The sequence below is a fragment of the Neocloeon triangulifer genome, unplaced genomic scaffold (assembly GCF_031216515.1).
Source record: "Neocloeon triangulifer isolate White Clay Creek 2 clone unplaced genomic scaffold, ASM3121651v1 ptg000004l, whole genome shotgun sequence".
Taxonomy (NCBI): Eukaryota; Metazoa; Arthropoda; class Insecta; order Ephemeroptera; family Baetidae; genus Neocloeon; species Neocloeon triangulifer.
The window spans coordinates 3,779,495-3,803,241 of NW_026775547.1; the positions used below are offsets into that span (position 1 = coordinate 3,779,495).

The 23,747-nt window shown below is 34.2% G+C and overlaps 1 protein-coding gene across 1 annotated transcript in view; it reads left to right on the top strand.

Annotated features, from left to right (window-relative positions):
* LOC132193736 (rhomboid-related protein 2) overlaps positions 1-23,747 on the top strand; it is a 58,940-nt gene that overhangs the window by 30,064 nt on the left and 5,129 nt on the right. Inside the window, exons 5-6 of the mRNA XM_059614592.1 lie at positions 17,412-17,524; positions 20,428-20,545. Coding sequence (XP_059470575.1) covers positions 17,412-17,524; positions 20,428-20,545 — 231 coding nt within the window. The remainder of the gene's footprint in view (positions 1-17,411; positions 17,525-20,427; positions 20,546-23,747) is intronic.

Below are 23,747 nucleotides of genomic sequence, written 5' to 3' on the forward strand. Positions count from 1 at the left end.
GGTCGTTTTTAATCAGGGATGAAAATTAATCACAAAGCAGGTGCGCATCACACGAGAGAGAGAGGAAAATAAAAATACAAAAAAGAAAACGGATCGCGCCGAGTTGCTCGTGGTGTGGCTGCGTGTGTGGTTTTTTGTTTCTTTCCTGCCGCTGGTTTGTTTGTTTGTTTTCTCGCGGGCCGCTAATGTGAGTGCGCGCGTCATTTGGAGGTTGAAATATTAATTTGAGCACCGGGCCATTAAGGTGAGAGATGCATTCAGAAAATAGCTAACGAGCTTCGCATTACACAAAGGAGGGAAATGTGTAAATTAATTATGAAGAAAACACAAAACATTATATGATGAAGAAAAAATAAAATTAAAAAAATTGGCCTGAAATTTTTTATTCAAACGGAAACCAATTATTTTTCACGATAAATGCAAAGAATTGGCAATTTCAGACAAACTGTAAGAGATTAAGTACAAATTTAATTTTAATTATGTCAAAATTTCCACGATAAATTGTCCCATAACTATTCAGTAATTTAAAACAAACAAAGTAACGTTTTGAAAAAGAAGAAAAAATTTTGTTAGTTTAGAGTAAAACAGCCTAATTTGCGAGTATGCGTTGTGGAGCAAGAGAAAAAAAACATAGTCACGTCTAAAATTTTGTTTCGATGTTAAAAAGTAGAAAGTTATTAATTAATTTTGAATAAAATGCTTACCAAATTATATTAATTCTCCCTTTTGTGAATGTTTGGATTCCTTACTACACAAATTTTTAGTTTTAACTTGTCCCCTTCCCGAAAACATCAGGTATTTTTTTTCTGTTCCATCCACGGATCTGTTTATTTGGCGGCGCACACAATGATAAATAAAGAGCGGCTGGACCTCTCCGCTGCTTGTCTATAGAGGAGATCGAGAGAGTGAGTCAGGTCTCACCTGAACGGCCCCCGCCCCTAATTCCTGGGGGCGGGTGTGGCCCATCAGCGGAGGCATCTCAGGCAGGTCTCGGGCTCGCCTGCCTGCCTGCCTACCTTTCTCATGTGTTTATCGTGTCATCAGTTCTGCCTTGATGAGATAATCATTTTTATGCGGCTCGGTGGATTCCTGGAAATTTACAGACTATAATTGGCGCTAATTTGTATTCGCGCGGCGTGCGCCGCCGCTCATTATGCTTATAAGCTCGAGACGATGTGCGGACCTATACTTTGTATCAAACTTCTTCATCTGCTGTTTTCAACGTCTGGCTTAAGAGATGTTCAAATGAGCCTGGTATTTTTTTTCTAAATAGCAACAAAAAAGTCAATATATCAAAATATAATTTGTTGAATATAGGACTAAAATTTATATTTCTAAATAATTTGATGAATCTGTTACATTAAATCAATTAATTAAGCTACATTTTCGTAGACAAATTTTAGTTTATAAGCACAGGTCATTCATATAGGTTTTTTTCAAATTTTTTTTGTTATTATCTTTTTACATTACCAGCAAAAAAATATTTTCTATCCCACCAAATTATTATTTAGGATATTAAGCAATTTTATTGAAAAGGCAGAAGTTTTTTCTAATTAAAATTTAAAAACTTTACTTGGTTGTCAAGTTTTTGATGAAGTGTGGTACATATTAGTGGGCAAAATTAAACTTATCGCAGAAAAGATTTCTACAAAATACTAGATTTTCAGATTGTCTAAAAATTTTCAATCACTTAAAATAATAATAAAAAAAAAAAAAAAATGAAGGAAATGATTTTGTATTAATTTCTAGAATCAAAATTTACATGCAATAGTTTTTGCAAAGCATCATTTTTTCTAGTAGAATGGATTTTGTAAAGAATTTTTTTTTCATATACTATTTTTCAATATACTATGAATGGTTAAAATATTGGTTAATTTTATTTAATAATGTTGAAGTGACGTAATTTTTAAAATGATTAGACTCCTTAAAAGGCAGCTGGAAGTAATTTTGTACGATTTGAAGGCTGTCACATGAGCTGCCCCTCGTGTTGCTCGTCAATGGGGAGCCAAAACGCCAAATTAGTATTCTTTCCGCACACTCTAGCTCCATTCAAACAATGCAAGCACATTTTGCGTAGGAGTTTTCCTGTGCGTTCAATTTATTTGGATCTTCCTCGCCGCGTTCAGAGATAAGACGCATTATATATTAAATATTGAAGGTATTTTTACACAATGGAGCGCCAGACATTTCCGGTCGATGGCCGTTTTGGCTTGTTTTCTTTTTATTTTGAGGCGTCGCGCGATTTCACCACCAGTCAATCATACAGAAAGGGTTTTGAAATTGCTTTGTCTTCAATTGAGGTCACTGGGGCTTTTTACTTGCGAATTTTGCCATTCAATATTAAATCTAATTGGAAACCTTTACAATTAATTTTCATGTATGTAAAAGTTTGCAATTCAAATTAAATGTTAGTAAATATTTTATTATAATAACTGTTGCAAATAAGTAAGTTCTGATTGGCTTAGTAAGTTTTTATTTTTAGCGTACAATTCATTTCAGTAGAGCATTAGGTACTGCTTATAAATGAAAAAGAAATGCCCATATTTACAATAATGATACTGCAATTTACAATTTACTTATATATTTTTAGATTTTTAATAAATCATTAAAAAAAAGAATAAAATAAAAATATAAAGTATATTGAAAAGTTATTATAAATTTAAATTCAAAAAATTAATTAAGCTCGTTTTATGTAATATAGATAGAAAATTTTAAATTACATTTTAAAACGAATTATCACATTGATAATATTTGATAATTTTTATGATAAATTTTAATTGATTTTAATATATACAGCAAAATGATCATGAAAACTAAGGACTTTTATATATATTATTTCAATATGTGTTTGTGTTCTCTATGATTTTATTGATTTTATATCAAAAAGTATTATTAACTCGTATCATAAAATAAATCATTGCGTTTTTCTCATACAACACCTGTTTAGTATTATTTTGCTTGATTTAGCTTTATTTCTTTTGCAAAAGCAAATGAGAGCTTTCGTTCACTTTCGTTTAAAAGTAAGAGCGAATTATGAGTCCACTCTCCAAATTTATGTTAGATTTCGCTCGTTAAAGACCGAGTGAATGAAAGTGCACATTATACAAATCGTTTCCAAAACACTTATCACGGCTTTTACAGCAACGTGTGTTCAAATTCACACTCATTCAGATTATATAGCTTTTTCATGCAAGAAAATCGGATTAAAGTAAAAGCTCTTTAAACACCTGACAACACGTTTTATTCATAAAATATTAATTTAAAAATTGGAAAGAGCGCAGGATGAAGTGATCGTTGCGTACAGAAAAAGTATAATAATAATGTGAGCGGAGACCAGATGTTTCGCGGCAGATCGCCTCTGCAGCAGGTGAGGCCAAGAGCAGATGAAAATCCTCTGGCGTGCGAGAGCAACTCTCGCTTTATTTCCCGAGATGCACTTACCTCCGCGCAGTCAGCGTGCAGAGAAAGATACAATATGTTTTGAAAAAAAAGCATCAATCCCTGTATATACAAATAGTAGTGAGAGCAAAAGCAAAGAGATGCACCTGCGAAGAAGTGTTGACGTTCGGTAGCCACACAATGGCTTTACCATAATTCAATGAGAGTTAGTGCGCAGGATTTGAAATTCAAATTTGTTTAAAGGTATGTTTAAAAAAATTTCATTAAATAGAATCGAGGCTTGATTTTCTAAATTGACTGATAAATTGAATATTAAATTTAATTATCATTTCCATTAGTGAAAGTAACATTTATCAACTATGGAGTGTAATTCTCATTCCTATTAATAATAGTGTGCCTAAAATACCCAGTTGGCTTCCCTTTTGATGTCAATCAACTTCAAATATTTATTCATATTATTAGGAAATTCGTATATTTATTTATTTGCCCTTACGGTTATATAACCTATTGCGAAAAGTACACTGTACAAAATTAAAAATTGGGAAACGTGCATCATAAAAATAGTCCTTAAGTAATAATCGTTCATTAATATATAATGTATAATATATATGAGCTTCATTGCAGACCACGTTAATAGATCCAGTATGCGTCTAAAGACAGTATTTAATTACCTTTGATTGCATAGCCAAGCTAGACTACTTATAATTTTTTTAAAACATTATGTATTTAACAGAACATTTTGAATTGTTCATTAATACATAAATATTTTTGAACTTATATAACAAATATTTAAAATGAATAAAAATATTACGTCAACATTAATTGTTTTATTAAAGAAAAAAAATAATGAACATATGAAAATAAATTAAAATTAATGGAACTTTTATAAGTTAAATAAAAAATTAAACATTTTTTTTACGGTGTATTAGAGTTTTTTTCCCACGACAAAATTTGATAAGTAAAATGGACTGTTTGATATTTCTTTCGTCTATTACTTTTTTTTCTTTTGAGCTGAAATCCTCTCCTAATTTGCAAAAAAAGTCTTTGTGTTCAACTCGACTAGCCAAGGAACGGTGTGGTCCGCTGCCGCAGTAAATTCCCAGAATCGCACTCTGCTCCACGGAGCATCTCACAGCAAACCAGGAATTAATTCCTTCTGCGGTCGTCGGCGTTTCTTTGCTATTTTTATCTGCCTAGCAGCATCAAGGAAAATCGCAGATGCAAATAGCACCGCAACACACGATTTTCACCACATTATAGCTGTCTTGTTTGTTCAATTTATTCCAACTCGCCGGGAGAAAAGTGTGGACACAAAATTATATACCTGTACGCGTGTAATTTTGTGCCCACTGGTGGAAAAAAGGTGCTGCGGCAATTGTGTGCGTTTGATCCTCACCGCGCACCCGCGTTGATGGGATTTCGAATATATAGGGAGAGAGAGACCGCTATGAAGACATTATTGGTCTGAATCCTTTGCACCCAACAAAAAGGTTTGCGGCTTTTCGTTCTCTCTCTCAGGCGGCACGATTGTAAAATAAATCTAAGATTATAATCATGTGGATTTTCATTTTTGTTATATTTGCAATAAAAGCAAACCACTTTACTGTGTAGTTGCGAAAGAGCTAATTTCAAAAGTTGCAAAGTTTTTGTGTAAAATTTTTAAATTGTGAAGTTCGATTATTCTTTGGCAAATTGAAGAATATGAAAACGTAATTGTGTTATTAAAAGAGTCATTGTGTGCAAAAATTATTTATAGCAACTCATGGAATTGGCAACAACAGCGAAATTCGCATCACGCTCTACAAATTTTGGTGTGGTTTTTAAAACTCGTCGAGGTGATGTACTAATCAATTTGCAAACTGATTTAGATCATTCAGAGATGTAGAAAGTATTTAATTAGTTTGGCCTCATTTTTGTACGAATATTTTCTTTCATTGTGTCTCAATATTTATTTTAATCAAAATTCTTAATTGAAGAAACCATGGTAGTGTCTTTTCTTTATCATATTATAAGTAATAATTTAAAAACACACACATCATTTAACAATTCCTATTATTTTTTTTCTAAATTGAAAATAAAAAATTCCCATTCAACGTTCCAATTTTCCCATTGACGCTAAATATTGATAAAAATGCTGGATAATACCAGTTTTTTTTTTTTTTTTTTAAAAATACTATATTTTGTTCAGAGAACCGGATGGACGTCAATGTGCCGCGTAATGCAGAAAAAATAACGCCCTGTGCCGGTGTGTGAATAGTGATTGCTCACAGCTTGATGCATAAAATGGAATCTTATCGGCCAACGGCCGAAAAATTGCTTAAGCGGCTATAAAATATCACGCGCTTTGTGCGTTCGCACAATGTATTGACGAGCATGCAATATTGGCAATGCGAAAATTCCTGAAAACATTTATTCGTTTCACAATGAGGAAGGTTTTTGACCTGTAAAACACATTGAGGATAAATAGTAACAAATATAAAAACAATACAAAATAAAATAGTTTAATTAAAAGTTATTGTTTTTGGTAAATAACAAATTATTATTATGGTAAAAATTAAAAGTACGCCAAAAAAAATAAACAAAAATTGTGAAACAAAAACCGAATGAAACGCTTTTTGGGGAGAAAATCATTCTAGTCCCACATAATTATTTTTAATTAGGAATTTCACTAGTTTGCATAATTCAACGTTAATTTTTGGTACACATTTAATAAGAATTTTCATAAATTTATAAATAACGATTTAATATTTTTAAATTACATATGGTGATGGTTCAGGGCAGACGTCTCAATTTTGCCGTTCGAATGAAATCTCTGGCACCGGTTGAAAGGACAGTAGAACCGCCCTGTCAGATCCTGTTTTCCAAAACCGTCGATGACAAGCGGCCAAACGATGAAAGGAAAACGCACTCTTCTATTATTTATAAGGAGCGCATTTGGCCTCTCGCGCGCTCTCACCTGGATTCCTGCGAGTGTGTTGTGTTTTACAACTGAGGTGGTATATACGAGGTTTGTGTGTTTCCTGTTTCCTGTGCTCGCGCGGCTGCCGAGCAGCTGCTCCTCCTAACACACGCCTATTTAGGGCCAATTCATTCCTCGTTGCTTTTGTATTTTAGGAAGCAGCCCCTATGTCTGAATTCTGCTCCTCTGTGGATAGAGATCTGGAATGCAATGGGGGTGCGTTTCAATCGCGGTTTCCTATATAACATCTTCTGGAAACAGTTCTCGTGTATTTTGAGAGAGTTTCACGCTTTTCCATAAATGTGTGTATAATGCAAGCACGTGAGTGAGTTGGTATATAATATAACCTTCCGAGTTCAAATTGATTATAAATAGAGTTGGGAATTAATGGGAAAAGTCAGACACGCGATGTGTTAATATGGAGAGTGTGTGAATAAGAATAAGTGCGGAGAGTAATGAACTTGCTATTTATTTACTTCTAGATCAATTTTGTTATATGTACTCGGAATAATTTTGTCTATAAATAGGTCCAATTCCAATGGAAATAAATAATATAAATTTTATATTAATTAACCAATGTTTGAAAGCAATTGTTTTTCTTTTCAATTGATGAACAAAAGTAAAATTAAATAAAATTTAAAGAAATTATTTCATTTCTTTTTAATCTATTTTTTCACAATTTTATTCGAAAAAATTCTTAAATATTGAACACTTTCTGCCAATCCTAAGTTATAATCAGTTATATAAAAGTTTAAATAATAGCAAATATTATTAATAAATAATTTCCACTTTCAATTGATCAATTTAATTTTTTCTTTCTCAAGAATGTATTAAAATGCATAAAAATAAGATATCACCACTTATAATTAGCGATGAAAGTTATTCAAATTTGGCAAAAAAGCTCGGAATCGAGTGGTAGAGGGGCTATAGTGCTGCCCCCACCCCGCAGACAGCTCGCGAGTGCGGGCAACGCCGAGTTGACTCAGTTAGTCAGTCTGACTGTGGAACCGGTGCCACTAGCACGGCCGGTAGTGCTGCTCCACGCGGAACACACCACCCGAGCTGGATACATTTTCAACTATATCGACCCGCACCATATTACGGCTCCACACACTCTCAATGGGTAAGAAAAAGAGACACTATTCCGCACCCGGCGCCCTAACGCGTGGCCGTGACCCTTCGGATTAAAGCACCGGCAAAATTCAAAGTTTTCCCTGCAAATTGAATTTATTTTAAATTTATTATGCTTATGTATATTTAATGTACCAAATAGTGTAAAATAAGTAATAATATTATAATTTTTTTTCCATAAGTTGAAAATTTTAAATGCACAGATTAATCTTTTGAAAATTATTTACCTGAATATAATTAGTTTATCTTTTTTTTTTGTTAGTGAAAGGCGCGGAGTGATTCAATGAGTACTCAGAAAAGTTTGCAGGACGTTCCTCTTTATCTTGATAATTTTTTTACTATTAGTATACAGCGAGTCGGGGAATTTCATTCAAGCGTAAAGGAAGTGCGACGCGTAATTCCTTCACCTACATTATAGATGCGCGTATACGTTTTTTCCGCTGCTCTCTCTCGCTCGGCCACGCTGCTCATTCACGAGATTTAATTCCGCCATCAGAATGGTATATCTTGATTTGTAAGCCACGAGCGACGGTGAATCAGAATACATAACCACGTCGTTAGCATAAGGCGAAAATGTGCGCAAAATTGATCAACAACGAAACAGCTGGCGAAGGTCACTTTTGACAAAACGAAGCAGCCAAGTTGCCGAATATTAAAATAAAATTTGACCGTCCGGATATATCTTTTTGCATTGTGTAAATAATTTATGCCATTTCTCGTGCATCCACTTAAAAAATTAAATAATTGATTTTATGAAACATAAAACAATATTATTCACAACGTTTCAACAGGTGTAATGGCCTTTTTAAATTTTAATAATTAAATTTCATTCTGTAATATTTGTTAAACAATATATAAATCATGACAAAGAGATATAAAATATTTTTCCTAATTTTATCTTATGTCAAATCTTCTCTTTAAAAATTCAATATCTCTCAATTTTTAAACAATTTTCGTGCAGATTTGTGCATGTTATGAAACGCCTAACAAAACACATGTGAGAGTCTCTCTCGTCCCAAAAACACCAACACTCGCAAAAAGTCGAGGACCATTTTTTACAAGGACTTCCGTGAGCTCTCCAGTGTATTTTTAGGCCCAGATGCGACAAAAAGTTGATGGTATGGCAGGAGCTTGGAATTAATGAACAGCTCAACTTTTTGTGAATGGGTCTATTTTGAATTTATCTGCTGCCTCTGCTGCGTCGGAGCGAAATACAAAGACGACGTTGGGACAAAAACACTATTGCATATTAATGATGACATTGCAGGGGCTTCAAACTGTCACAGCGAATTTAATAAGGTGGGCTCAAGGTGAAAATTTGATTGCAAAGCAGCACGCAATCTTAATTAAAAGCCTAATCTTATTTCGAGGCCTAAACATAAATTATGTTTTCAATGATAGATAATGGATTTTTCTATTAGAGATATTTTTGTTTTAAAATTATTCCTTCATTACGGAGTTGAATTTTAACTAGATTTTCAAATTTTATGAAACTCTAGCAATTAATCTTCATTAAATCCTTCATTTTTTTTAGTACAATCAAAATTTTGCATTGATTTTATCTAAGAAAATTTAATTTCACCCTATCAAAAATGCAATTCAATTTGGATGCACCCCTGGTAGAGGAAATCGAACATAAATTCAAAGCTCGTCTCCTTTTCATGCATTTTGAGATTAATCTAATCAGGGCCGGCACTTGCCCCATAAACTATCCACGAGCCATTTAACCCAGTAGACAAAAAGTTGTCCCCGTTGGCTGAGAAGAGCCGCTGTAAGTCATTCCGATTGTGATACTTTTTCACTCGCCAGTCGTCTCCTGTGCTTTTTGATGATTTGTAGGCATTACATCCCGAAAGTTGGGCGCGCGTTTCTCATTCTGCTATGCGGATCACGTTGGTGCGCCAGACAATAGGGTGCGCATTTGTCCCTCTCTATGTACCACATTACTACACTTTTCATGTATTTTCGCCGCGCGTGCCGAGGTCTCCTCGTCAGGGGCTTAAAAAAAAAACTACCGCTCTAAAATTTCGTCCCGTGTTGTATAAAAAAATTAACGTGAACGCCGCATCGAGCTGGTGGGCTTCAGATAATGTTATTTTACTCCGCTGTACGAATAATGCGATTTATTCCTCCTGTGCAGGTGGAGGGTCTTTCAAAGTGAGCCTCTCTCTCGCACGTCCGTCAACACCTGCGAAAGCGGCTTTGGAATTTACATACCCGAAATTGCCGGGGTTCCATTCCAAATGAGCATTTTCGGGCGTCGCATTCCAACACTTGTGTGTATAGAGAGGCCCTAGGACCCTTTTCACTCGTCAGGCAAAAAGCAAACAGTTCAAAACTGTCAGCCAAAGTTTCCAGGTTTTCCGAAATGTTAATAAAAGCATTACATATTAGTTCAAATAAATAATAATCATTGGCGAAAAAAGCATTGTCAAAATGTATAATACGTAGATTTTAAATGCTAAATTTTCATATTGGAAATAAATTATAAATTCAGCTTTTTTTCAATACAAACAAAAACTCTCGTTTATGAAATTTTTCCTCGAATACTTTAAATTAAAATCCAGAGGTCAATTTCTTTTGAAATTGGAAACCAACTTAAGCTCATTTAGGAAATGGAAGAAACTTTGTAAGAATAGACACGTGGCTTTTAATTCATTAAAAATCAACATGTATCTCAAGTCGAAAGTAACCAGGTCACCTTTTAAAACCACGTGTCGATTCTTTACTTCAATATCTCATTTAATGTTTTTAATAACACGTTGATAACAACGTGAGTCTTTAAACTTGAAATTATAGACTTATTTTAATTTTAAACTTGACGCATAATCTATGCACTTATAATACTAATCTAAATTTTAAATTGAGGTTGAGCTTCGGTTTTTTCTTGTGTAGAAAGCAATATTTTAATTTTTAAATTTCATAAAATAATAGAACTCTTCTCTCAAATTTATTAAATTTAAGTGAGTTCATAAGACTAAAATTTTGTTAACATTCATATCATCCTTTAAAGCACTTGCCACGCAGCAAATCCCACAAAGGAAATCTAGAGAATTCTAAAATTTTTGCCAATTTGTTTAATAAACTTTTCCTTTCATGCCACTGATCAATTGATTCTGAGGTACTTGATCATAAGACTTTCCTCTAGACAGAGAGGCCCTAAAAAAAGCCAGAAGCTCAAAAGCTTTTCTCCAGACTTCAAAAGACTACTCTCTTTTTTTACAAAGGAAAAAAAACTGCAAAGGGTGCTTTTGCTCTTGCTTTCCTCTCATTAATTTCCAAAGTTCTTTTATTGCGGCGCGGACTTTTTATTTTTGCAATAAAGTTCGGAGAATCGCGTCTGCGAGCATGGCCGCCCCTGCTGCTGTTCGGGGGTTTGTGTTGGGGGTGAATTTTCATTCCGTCGCCGCCGCCACCACGTCGTCATCATCGCATCGACCGGTTTTTCTATTCTAGAAGAGGGCAGCACGGACAAACGCAATCACAAGCCAGTTTTCTACGTTTGGCACTCGCGCCGGCTAAATAAAATAAATTATAAGAAGAAGAAGAAGAAGTGGAGCCGCGTGCGTTCCGTCGCTTTCTTCCCCATTATAAGCTCCCCAGTTGCAGGAGACGACCGAAGTTTATAGTATGGAGAGCAAGAAAACCACCCTCTTTATAGGTTGCAGGGGGTGAAACTGCACTTCCTGCATGCCACCGCGGGTGTTCTATACTTGCAGATCGATATTTACATTTGACAGGAAAGAGGCAAAACAGGCTATGCAGTCGTTTCAAAACGACAACACATGAAAAAGATATTTCAGGAAAATAGCAAACATGTAGTAAAATGGAATTGATTCAATGAGTGCAAAATTTTAAGTCACTTTTTCCAACAAAGGCTTTCACATAATTCCAAAGAGTCCTGATCTTTTTGTTTATGAAAATACTTATTTTTACAAATTTAAAAAATTGCTAGATAAATTGTTTTTGCTTCTTTATATTAATTATTAGCTAGTTAAATATCATTATATAGAATTATTAGTAGGAAATTACATTTATTATTAAAGAATCTAAGACTCATGTAGTGAACGAAACCATAATTTATTATGTAATCACAAAAAAATTGAAGGAAAATGTAAAGCATAATCTCAATAATGTTAAATTCAATTGTTTTGATTTCAATCTCTAATGCAAAAATTAATTTAAACGAATTTTTATGATCACTTATTGAAATTCACAATATATCGAAGTAAATTTTGTGCAAAGTGAAAAAAGATTATTGTTATTCCCGCTATTTTTGTAATTAATTTCTAATTTGACAAAAAAAAAACGTCATAATTATTCTACCTAGCAAAAAATTGAATTTTAAACACCAGTTTTCTTAATATAATTTATTCAAGAACAGATTTACAAATGAATTCATATTATTCTTTAATCGAATTTTCTTCTCTTGCTACCGTGTGCTCACAACGTGTGACAACTCGTGTTCTCCAAAAGAAACGCGACTTGACCGAGTAAGGCCTTCTTTATATATTAATATAAAAATAAAAACTTTTCCTCCTCCGTCGTCTGCAGGTGAAGCGACACGCTTGGGCTCGGGTGCGTATCGCAGCGCGAAAAGCATAACATAGACCGAGTACAAGACAAAACACACACGCGGTGGCGCCCGAACAGCCGCGCCGCAAGAGCTAATTACGCGAAATAATTGAATAAAAAAAAATGTGTGGGCCGCCGCCGGCGCGACCGGAGCGAAAATTGCGCCGGTGACGAGAGGTGCAGAGTGAATTTTCAGACGACGCCTTCGCGGCGGGGGCGACCGTGTCTGAAATGTTTATTTGCGGCCATTATTCTAGTCCTGCGTGGAGGTGTTCAATCTTTAATGATGCACCACAATTGTCTCCGTCTGTCTGTCTCAAGTCGGCATCCGTCCTTCGTCTGCCGGCTTCTTATTGCCCTCGGTGTGTGTAAATGTGAGAAGGCGAGCAGGAAGTGGACGATTTTTTTTCTTCCCAAGCTACCGCAGAGAAAGAACACCTTTGAAATGGGATTTGTTTGAAAATAGAGAGACAACTGTACATTTAATATATGAAAACAAAAGAGCCTTTTGTGTTTAAATCAACACGTGTACCAAAATAAATAAAAAACATAAGAATTTCCATGGACTTCCTCATCTTCAAAATCGTAAGCTAAATTTATCGACGAGTTAAATAAAAATGAAAAATTTCAAAAATCAACTAACTTAAGAATAAAAATTTGGTTTTTATATTAATTGTGAGATTTTCCAGGATTTGAAAAAAAAATTTTAATTAAAGTTGTCTTGAAAAGCTATATAAAGTATTAACTTGTGTGGAGCCAAACGTGTATTCACTTTTGGGGAGCATCAAATTAATTAATTCATGCATTGCCCTTTAAACAAACGAGCTCTATTTATAAGGTAGAGCATCTAAATCATTCACATATATTTGATGATTTTATGGATAAATATTTTATATAGATTTTCTTTGGAGATGCTTTAAAATGTAAAAAGCTGAACATGTCTTTATAAATCAAAATTGCATATTTGACCAAAATTATATATTTCAATGATATTGGGATTTCCAGTGAAATTTTCCTATATTTTTAAAGTTTTCACGTTTCCTGTTTTGAATTAAGGAATCATATAATTTCATCTAGACCGCCCCTATGACATAAACACTAGTCAGAAAATATTGTGATATACAAATATGCGAAATATCCATATATTTCAAATAACATCTTGAACATCTTAGCCTTTAGAACTACTGTGAGAAATAGCATTGTCACTAAAATTTAGAATGTAATGTCAAAGTGCCAAAAAATGTATATTTACAATGAAATATTAAATTAAAAGTTATTTTTGATAGGAGAAAGAGAAGAGTATTATCTAAAATAAAATTTACCACAAATAGTCATTTTTTTATTAATTTAAAAATTTATTTAAGTAAAAATATTTTTTTTAAATGTAACTTCAAATATAATTATCTCATTACAATTTTGAATTAAATATTAATCAAGTTTTTATTTTTTACTTGGCTCTTGGCTCTTTTGTTTAAATTTAATTTTTGTTTAAATCTATGTGCACCTCTAAATCTTTTGTTGAAATTGATAAAGACACTCATTTACGTTTGCCTCTTTCACCTCTCGTAAAATCGCACTGCAGCGCTTTTTCCAAGAAGCTGCAGCGCCAATGATTTAGTGCAAATTCCGACTCACTCTACCCGCATAACGTTCAACCTACCCACTTCAATAAATAATATTGCGCACACGTAAGGCAGTGACCGTCGCCGGCGTGCAGGGGGACAAAAATATTTACGACACGTTCGCCGCCTCACAGACGTAATTACCTTCAGGTCAGGGGTCGTGTCTTTCAACCCGCCGGGTCGGTGATTCACTCAGTGTGTGTGCCGAAGAGACCATTGTTGCCAGGGTTTATCTGATGTGGCCGTACGCCCGGCATCAAACAATAATGAATATACGATCGTTCGCCGGCTTTGCGGCTCGCCCAATATGGGATGAATTGAGCCTTTCTGTGTGTACGTTCGGGTAATTTGTCTTCGGCTTGTAATTCACCTCCACAGTGCTTCACGGTATACAAAAGGCGAGAGAAGGAATTTTTATTTACAAGAGATGTATAACATGGGGATGCCAATAACGATGAAAAATGTGCGTGGAAATAGTAAAAAAAAATTGATTTATTTTAATATATTCCTGATAATTGCTATCTGAAGTAAAAATTCAAAAAGTTTAAAAGCGTTATTGTTCTCAACTTAAAAAAGTCTAACAAATGGTAAAAAAGATTTTGTGGTAGAATTTCACAATCGAGGGTTGATTCATGGTGATTTGAATTTAAAATCGGCTTTTCCTCGATGGGTTTTTGTGAGTTGTTTATTGTTTAAGAAAAAACAATATCCTGCTCTACATGTTTCGGCTGCGGGCTGCAGCCATAATTCATGAGCTTTCTCGGCGGTGGTCGAGAGAAGACTGACCACCGCCGAGAAAGCTCATGAATTATGGCTGCAGCCCGCAGCCGAAACATGTAGAGCAGGATATTGTTTTTTCTTAAACAATAAACAACTCACAAAAACCCATCGAGGAAAAGCCGATTTTAAATTCAAATCACCAGGTAAAAAAGATGTTACTACACTGGAGAAATCTCTTCCTAAAAGTGGGATGGAATTTAATTATTTTAAAAAAGATTAATGAAACCAGAATAAAACTAAAGAAGACCATAAATAATTATTAAATACTGCAAAAAAAGTGGAAAACTACATAAGTTAGTTTTAAAGAGGATTTCCGGGTATACTGAGATGGATAAATTATTTTAAATAATATTCCGAAAGGAGGTACCAAGCATCAGTATTGTCATAAATTAGAAAAATTGATTTTAGCTTCAATCCGATTGAATTGAATGATACATTTCCAGATGCAATTTTGAGTGAATTGAAAATTAAAAGAGTTGTCAGGATTTTATGAGGATATTAATGTGATCTTGAGAATTAGAATTGAAATTTGTAGATATATGTATTACTGTTTTATTTTTAATATTTAGTCACTTATCAATCTATTTAAATTAACCAGTGCCATAATAAATTTTAAAACGATTTAATCTCACCAATTCGCGTTTTCCTCCTGCTGGGCCTCCTGGCCACGCACGTAGGTGTTTGTGCAAAAAGTCAGAAGCATTCACTGGGTCAGAATTTGATTAATGAGCTGGCGCATTGTGTTCCACATTGCGGCTGTGTGAGAAATAAAGAAGCCTCGATGAGACTGTGCAGCTCTCTCGCTCCGAAGATCGCATTATGCGCCGCCGTCGCTGATTATAAACACAAATGAATAATTTTCTCAGACGCGTTAGCATTCAACTGCTGGCATAATGTAAGCGCTAAAAAAATATGTTCCGTTCGAAATCGTTCTCTTCAATTTTCAATCAAATCGAGGTTAATCACCGCGAAAACTGTCCGAGTGAGGTTTTCGCGCTCGATAACTGAAAAGCATGAAATTGCACAAAAAATTCCGCTTGCTGTGAGTGTTGCGTTTGCGTTCACCACGTAATTGTACTTAAGTGTACTCGTCTGCGATGTAAGTACCATGCATGCACACTTTGACGTCATCTTTAAGCGCGGCGGCCAAAGGAAATCGCAGAGTATTTCATTTACGTAAAGAATCGAAAACGATCATGTGACCCGAACAGCACGGAAAACGAGGACAAAGATTTCAATGAAATTTGCAATGGTTACACATATGCAAGTCTATGAATCTGTTTCTTTAATAATCAATGAAACTCTTAAGGAATAAATACAAAGAAAGTTTGTTTCCATAATCAAAACGTTACCCAACGGTTAAAATGGAAAATTGCATTAAAATTTTATGTTCAAAGAACCGACAAGAGAAATCTTTAATCTTTGATTTCGAATGTAAACACAAAAATTTCAAATTTTAATTGAAAATATACATTCCTAAGAAAATTCTGAATATCAAAATTTAATAAAGTATCCTTTTCAGAGCTTTTTTAATCAGTTTTCAGAAATAAGTTAAAACTCAAACTGGAATGCAATTTTCTATACAAAAACACGCTCTAGATTTTAAAATCTGGTAGTTTTTAACTTTGGAATGGAAGTTTTTTACAGCGCTAAAAATCCCACCGCATTTTTTGATGAAGCTATAAATTTGTTTTTATTGGAAGAAACACACGGAGGCAAATTTCGACGGCGCGCTGCACAACACACACGGCGCGTATATAAATAATTAGAATATAAGCGAGAGCCGACGGTCTGCGAGGTGGTGTGTGTGGGCCCGTGAAGGCCGGCTACTGCCGTGGAGCCCATTCCTTTATAGGGTATCACGGAGGTGGTCATGCCAAATAAGAAACACCACCACTTTGTATGCGCCAGCTGAAGGGCACGGGGTCATTAAATCAGCTGACGACTCCAAACTTGCACTCTCTGTTAAAATGTATATAAAAGTTTATTATTAATTTCCATATTGGGCCTCTCGGGTTGATCACCTGAGGGGAATTTTCGTGCCGGCGACCAACAGGGCGTTGCACTTCTTTATTTTGTTGAGGTGCGTGCAGCGGCTCCTGTTGAAGAACGAACCCTTTTTCCTAGCTTAATTAGGGTCATTACATGCATGACTTTCTTTGTGCCGGCGACTTTGGCGGTCAGCCAGAACGGTCAAGGGCAGTTTAGAGCTTGATTCTTTTCCAACTTAAATCGTCACAATTATTAATAATTGCTGAGCAATTTAATAAGGAAAGCATTCAAAATTGATGGTGGCTCATCCGATAAAAACACTTAAAATTGTATATTTACACGTTTCTTATGGTTTTCATTAAATTTAAGAGGCTAATTTTATAATGCCAATCTAAACTGGGGTAAAAATAAAAGAGGATAAAATTTTTGTTCAATTAAAACTGGAAAATTTGAAAATAAAACTAATATCTCAATTATTTATCAAGATTAAAAAGCTGAATACAATAATTTCTCAATACCATAATAATTTAGTCAACACGGCACTGTCCTTTCACAATTATAAATCTCACAGAAAAAAAATGGTCATCAAAATCACTCTGATCAAAGTTTTTATATTTTGAAATGAGATTGATAAACAGGGCTTTCTTTGATAATATAAATAATAAATAAACAAAAAATAAATGATTTTTATCGTATACAAATCTAAAGTTATAAATATTTGTTTTTAAAGCATTTAATTATTAAAGGAAATAATTTTCACATTGCATTATCTCAATTTTAATTTCTCTTCCGGCGACTGTGGTAAACCCGAATGCTCCGGCGGTGCTCAGTTGGCACCAATTAATTAGTTTCTTTTAATTGTGTGGTCTTTCTTCAGAAGCCCGTCTAGCACCTCAAAACCGCTGCCAAGTAGAGTGCGAAAAATGCTAATTGCGTTCGCCAACGTGTTTCAGATGACTGGAAAGAGGACTCGCAGCTTCAAGTGCGCAGTGCATCATCGTGACCGGGAGGTCAGCAGTGAAAACGACTTCCACCTTCTCATCCAGGAGCCACCTGTTTTCAGAAAGTGAGTTGACCTGATTTTTTCCGACACTTTTTTGCGTTTCTTATTTCCGGCAGCGGCAGATAAGCGCTGCCGAGAGTTTTTGATAAGGTTATCTTTTGTTTCCAGCTCGTAATTTTCACGTTATAATTACAATAAGAAAGTGAAAAGTTGAATTATTTTAAGACATGGGGCATTGTTTGAGCTGGAGAACTGCGTGGATCTAATTAGACAGCAGATTTAGACCTTTGATTGTATGGTGATCATTTCGGTAGATGATTATCCTTTGTTTGTTAATCTCTCCAGACTATCGTTAATTTTTGCAAACAATAGAAATCCGATAGATTTCTGTTAGTCAAAGAGAGAGATTATTCTGATAAGAGATTAATTATGACTTATATGGATTATATCTTATTTTTAAATTGAGTAACTAAGAAATCCGATGTGTTTTGTTTTGACAGGTTTTTTTTAATTAGTTTAATCGGACAATGGATATTTAAGAATTATTTTATTCTGTCTTTTCTTCTTGACATCTTGTACATTTTGATCGGTTTTGATAATATTTTTTTTTTGTAAATTTTAACTGGTTTGAAAATTTAATAAGAAATAAGGAGCCATTTGTTTTTGAATAAAAACAATTTTTCTGCAACGAGGAAAAGCCCGATCGCTTCATTTCCAAGAAATAATACATTTGAGAATTTTTTGTTTTTAGTATCGTTTTTATAGTAAATATTAAAAATTAAAAAGAAAATATGTTTTCTGTGGAAACTTTCTTATTGTTAGTTTGGAGCAGAACTAAAGCCACAAGAAAGTGATCTCAGATCTTTATGAAAAAAAGGGCGCTCGAATAATATTGATTTTTTAAGTGCAATAATATATATTCTTTAAATCATAACAGTTCATCAAATACAAATATTTTAAAACGTTGAATTTTCTTTTTATAATTTTATATTAAATTTTTACAATTTCTGATACCTTCAATATCAATAGAGAAGAATATGAATTTTAAAAAATACTGGAAATCAAGCATACAAAATATCATGAAATTTATTTCTTTTAATTCATCTTTAAATATTAATGAAGTCGGCAATGGACTTTTGATTTTTAAGAAAAAATTAATAGTTTTAAAAATAGAGAGACAAATGTAAGCGATTTTGCAAATTCCTTAGTTAAAAAGAAGAAAAATCAATCAAATTTTGAAGAACATAAATAAGACATTCAATTCTTTTAGAATATTAAAACTTTTTCATAAATATAGCAGTTTTAAATTAAAGGCAGAGTACGCAGTGGGAATTGGGTTAACGGCCAAGGTGCAAATTCATTGGTGACTCACCGGTCCGAACTGCAAAAGCAACACCCGTTTCGCGAATTTCTGCAAGCACTCGTGCGTGCAAGATTTTCGCTCTCTCTCCGTTCTTTCGTCGGCACCGCCGTAAATATTTACGCACCGAGCCATCAGCAACACATAGGCGCGCGCGAGAGATCAAAGTGGAAAGCAAGGTGGCCGAGAGCCGCTTCTTTAGCAAAAGGTGTACGAATCTATTAGGAAGCGATTGATTGTTTGCTCAAAAGAAAGAATTAACCAAAGGGAAATTTGCGGTGCGGCCCGCCAGCAGAGCGTATTAGGGCGCCAGACAAAATAAAGAGACGGTCGGTTATTTCGGGCGAGCGGTCAGTACTATTAGAGCGAGTGTCTGCCGAATTATCCACGTGTGTCTCGACTCGCGGCGGCCGCGGCACCCCACGCAGCACCCACCGCTCCTTTCCAGCATAAATTAGCACTCAATCCGCGCGCCGGCCTCCGAAAATCGCGGTTCCGCGGCCGCGCCTTTCTACGCAGAGAAACAGACCAGCCGATCTTTGGGCGTGTGTCCGATCGTCCGTCCGTCCGTGGTCTATTCTGACACACGCCGACTCATGAAAAGATCGAAAGACGGCTCTCAAAATCGACACGCGCTTCGCTTTGAACCGCACGTGGGCCCAAACACACGTCAAATCAAAAATCATTATACAAATTATTGGTTTAAAATCAGTTCGAAATGCAAGGCCGGTTTAAATAATATATTATGTTGAATTTGTTTTAAAGTTAATTAATCGTTATTCCTCAAAAAACTTATAAATTGTGAAAAAATCCAATGAAAGAGATAAGAAATTTATTAATTCAATTGTAAATTTACTATGCTTTGCACCTAATGTATCTAGTAAGGTTGTAAAAAATGAATGAAGGGAATAGGAACAATATAAATTTATACTAATTATTAGGCTAAATATTTTACATGAAAACATTTTTACTTTTTTCAATGTTAATATTGCCGAATTATTTTTATAAAAAAAATATAATTGGTGTAATTTGAAATAATATTAAAATATTCTAACACAATTTTATATTGCCAATTTATTTTTACCTTATTTTGAATGTTAAATCATTACATTATTATTTTATTTTTTACATTTAAATAAAATTTAATATTATAAATAAATTTCTTTTTCTTTTGATGAGCACAGCCGCGCGGTCAAGTAGTAATATATTTATTTATTTTTGGAAAACTAAAATGAATAATGTGACTAATGTGTTGTTGCATCAAAATACATTAATTTGTAACAGCTTAATATCTTGACCACATACTTCAATGGTTCTGAATTATATTATTATATGCATTAAATTAAGAATAATATTTGAAATTATGAATTTAAAATGGAAAATTAAATGACACGTTGAGATGATAAAGCTAAATATAGCTGTAAATTGAGGTTGCTATGGTATTTCAGTACAATCACAACGCAGTTTAGAGTCTTACATAATAATTAAATATATAATCCTCGGTTGTCAAAATTAAGTATTCTCTATTTAATACCTATGTTTTTTTTCCAATTTTATTTTAAGCTAGAATCAACACATTAATTATTGCTTCTTTCGTCATTTCCAGAATGGTTCGAATTATTGCTGACGAGTTCCTAACAGAGGAGCGGGACCGAAAGTACTACGCCGACCACTACACCTGCTGCCCGCCACCCCTATTTGTAATATTCGTAACCCTTCTAGAGGTGAGTTCAAAAACCTTGCAAAATATTTGCAATTTCACTCTAGAGACTGGTGAGAAAGGTCCTTAATTTTTGTTTTCATGCTCTCAAGAATTCATTCTGGCAATGGATCTTTACAATATGACTAAAAAAATTGAAGGCTTTTTTTGGAATTGTTTGCGAAAAAATTCATTTTTAGAGTTTCTGACTTGAAACTTTTTCTTAAAAGAAAAACGTTTAAAAAAACTCATACTTAAAAACGTTATCAATTTATTAAAATACTGGGCCTTTTTCAATTTAATTTGTTTAGAAAATTAATAGACTTTTTCATCTCAGTCTACTCATTTTTAAATGGAAAATAACGCCGACTGAGATTTTGAACTCGCGTCACCCTTGTGCAGCCTCCGCGTGCACCGATCGGATTACCATCATTTATGGTGTCCATATTGCACCTGAATTATATTCAGTCTGGAGGCGCTGGTGTGTGCACCCAAGTGCTGGCGAGAGTAGATTCGCGCAGGTGCTCCTTTGTTTCAAGGTTGCGGAATCGCGTGTGTCGCTCACGAGAAATGGGCTGCATCCGTGCAAAAAAGAGTGATTAACCTCTGTTCGATTGCATGCCGAATGTGTGTATGCGCGATCGCCAGCCGAGCACATCTGGAGCCGCTCGAAAATTCAGCAGCTTCTTTTATTGCCTCGGCACATAAATTACAGTAATAAAGCTCTTTCTCAAATCCGCACCAAAGAAGTGGATAATGATTCCGAATGTGTATCGGCGCCCGATTTTTTTTTTCAGATTTTTCAGAGAAAACACGCACCTGCTCAGCACGCAATATGAAAATGCTACTTTTATTGTGCGCGGCAATGCACCGCGTTTTTTCAACTTCATTAATTATTAATGGCCTTCCGAGGAACTTATCAATATTTAAAACTGACCGCTGTGATTTTGGACGTGGCGAGAACAAACATGAACAATTTGTCTGCTGCAATCTAACGAAAATTCAGATAAAATTAACATAAAACCTATAGAAATGAGAGCAGAACGAGTTTAAAATTTGCAAGACCACAGCAGTATTAAAAAAAAAAATTGAGCTCTCAATTTCCAGCATATGAGTGCAGAAATTTGCAATTTACTTACAATTAGTAATCGTTAGATTCTTAATTTTAATCTGCTAAAGTAGTCATTGAATTTTGCATTTTAATTGAGGAAAATCGTCATTTCATCAGATTTGTTGCACTTAACAAACAAATCTGATTTTCTTATCAACATGAATTTCTTGACTGAAAACGAAATAAATTTTTAGTCCACTTTGATTAAAAGTAATTTAATATTTTTACAAAAGTTTATAATTTTATAAAATTGGTTCAAATTTTCTGGATAAATTCATGTTTGACTTAATTACTCAGCTAAAATGAAAAATAGTAATTCTATTTCTTTAGCGATTTAAAATAAATATAAATAATTAATAAGCAATCAAAATTGATTGTAGAACCGTAAAAATTTGTAATTTCTCCAAGTTTACAAAATACATTGAAATTAAAAAATATATTTTTCAACTTATGCCTTTCAAACAAAAGCTCTTCAAGCAGTCTCTCGTTCACTCGTTTCCCTTTTCCCTTGACAACAGCCAGGCTGATTAGCTGTGCAGTCTGTGCCGATTTTTAAGGTGAAAAAGTGCGACGAGGGGAGACGCGCGGTGGTGCGCCTGGGGTTCTGTCTGGCAGCTGTGTTCCGTAATTTGAGCCGCTCCACAAAACTGTATCACTTCCTCACTCGCTTCCCTGCCAGCACGTGCCGTCCTTCCACCTTGAACCGCCGAGAATACAAAAAAGCCCATAAGTGCGTGCATGGGATAGATTAAAAAAAAAAGTACAAAAACCACACACGCCATCAGCACCTTCTCTTATACATAGACGACGAAGAATAGGCAATGCTCTTCCTGCCTCCAATATGTTATCTGTGAGCTCAAACAGAGTGGAAAAACACCCAATGTTATGAACAAAGTTATAGTTGAGCTTCTTTGTATAGATAATATGATTTTGAATTTTATATAGGGTGAGAACAGGTGCTGAAACGCACTGCCAGGGATGGGCAAAAAAATAAAATACAAAAAATGTCTTTTAAGCTAAACAAAATTGACAATTTTTTCTATCAGTCAATTTTAATACTTTTAATAGCCACTCTACAAAACGATCAATAAACGTTTTTTTCTTTCTCACAAAGTCTATGCACAAATAATAGTTTGCAAATTGTTTATTGTTTTTAAAGATAGAAACTAGAAACGTATATTAACATGATGAAAATCAATTTTGCCCTTTTAGTTGCTTTCAAATGGTTAAAATTGATCATTTCAATAATCCTTGTCAATCGTCCAAAGAATATACATAATTATATGAGCAATTTAATTTATATAAAAGTTCACTGAGATATAAAACTATCGTACATGAATTAATTAAGATTTTATTCATTCTTCACCTTCTTGTTGAATTAACTTAATAAAGGAATGTAAGGAAGAAATTATTATCAAAATAATTAAAACTAATTTTAAATTCTGGAATGAAATCAAAAATAAATTTAACTTATTAGATGGACTTTTTGACAAATTTTAAATTGGATATTTCTAACAAATCTCGCTGTAGAAAAGACAAAAATATTTTGTATCCATAATCATAATCGTTTCACAAATCGATTGGTAGAGGGTCAGAACAAAAGAGCCAGACAAAATTGGTGTGTGTGCGTTGGCCAGGGTGGCGATCAGGGGCTAATAATACTGTATTGATTAATGTAATTGGCATGGTGTTGGTTCGTTTGGTGGACCAGACGAATTCACTCACCCGATTGAGCTGCTCGGATAGGCCAAGAAGAAAGAAGAAGTGTCAGATGGATGAAATAAATGCGAGTGTGCCAAAAGAAAGAAAGTAAGACTCGACCGCCGATCGCACAAAAAGCGCAAATCACTTGAATTTGCAAAGCATGAATAGTCAGCCCGAGACATTCGCTCTAAATTTAAAGCTAAGGTGCTTCACAAAGCAAAAATTTGTTTAAGTTAAATCGTTTGACAACTGTTTTAAAGTGAATATGAAAGTGAATTTTATCTCGTTAACTTAATTGAAGTGATTGCAGTATTAATTAAATCGATATAAAAAGTTAATACTAAAATATTAATAATTATTTTGGAAATTCATATTAAGAGCAATGGTAATTTTAATCATTTCTCTAGACGAA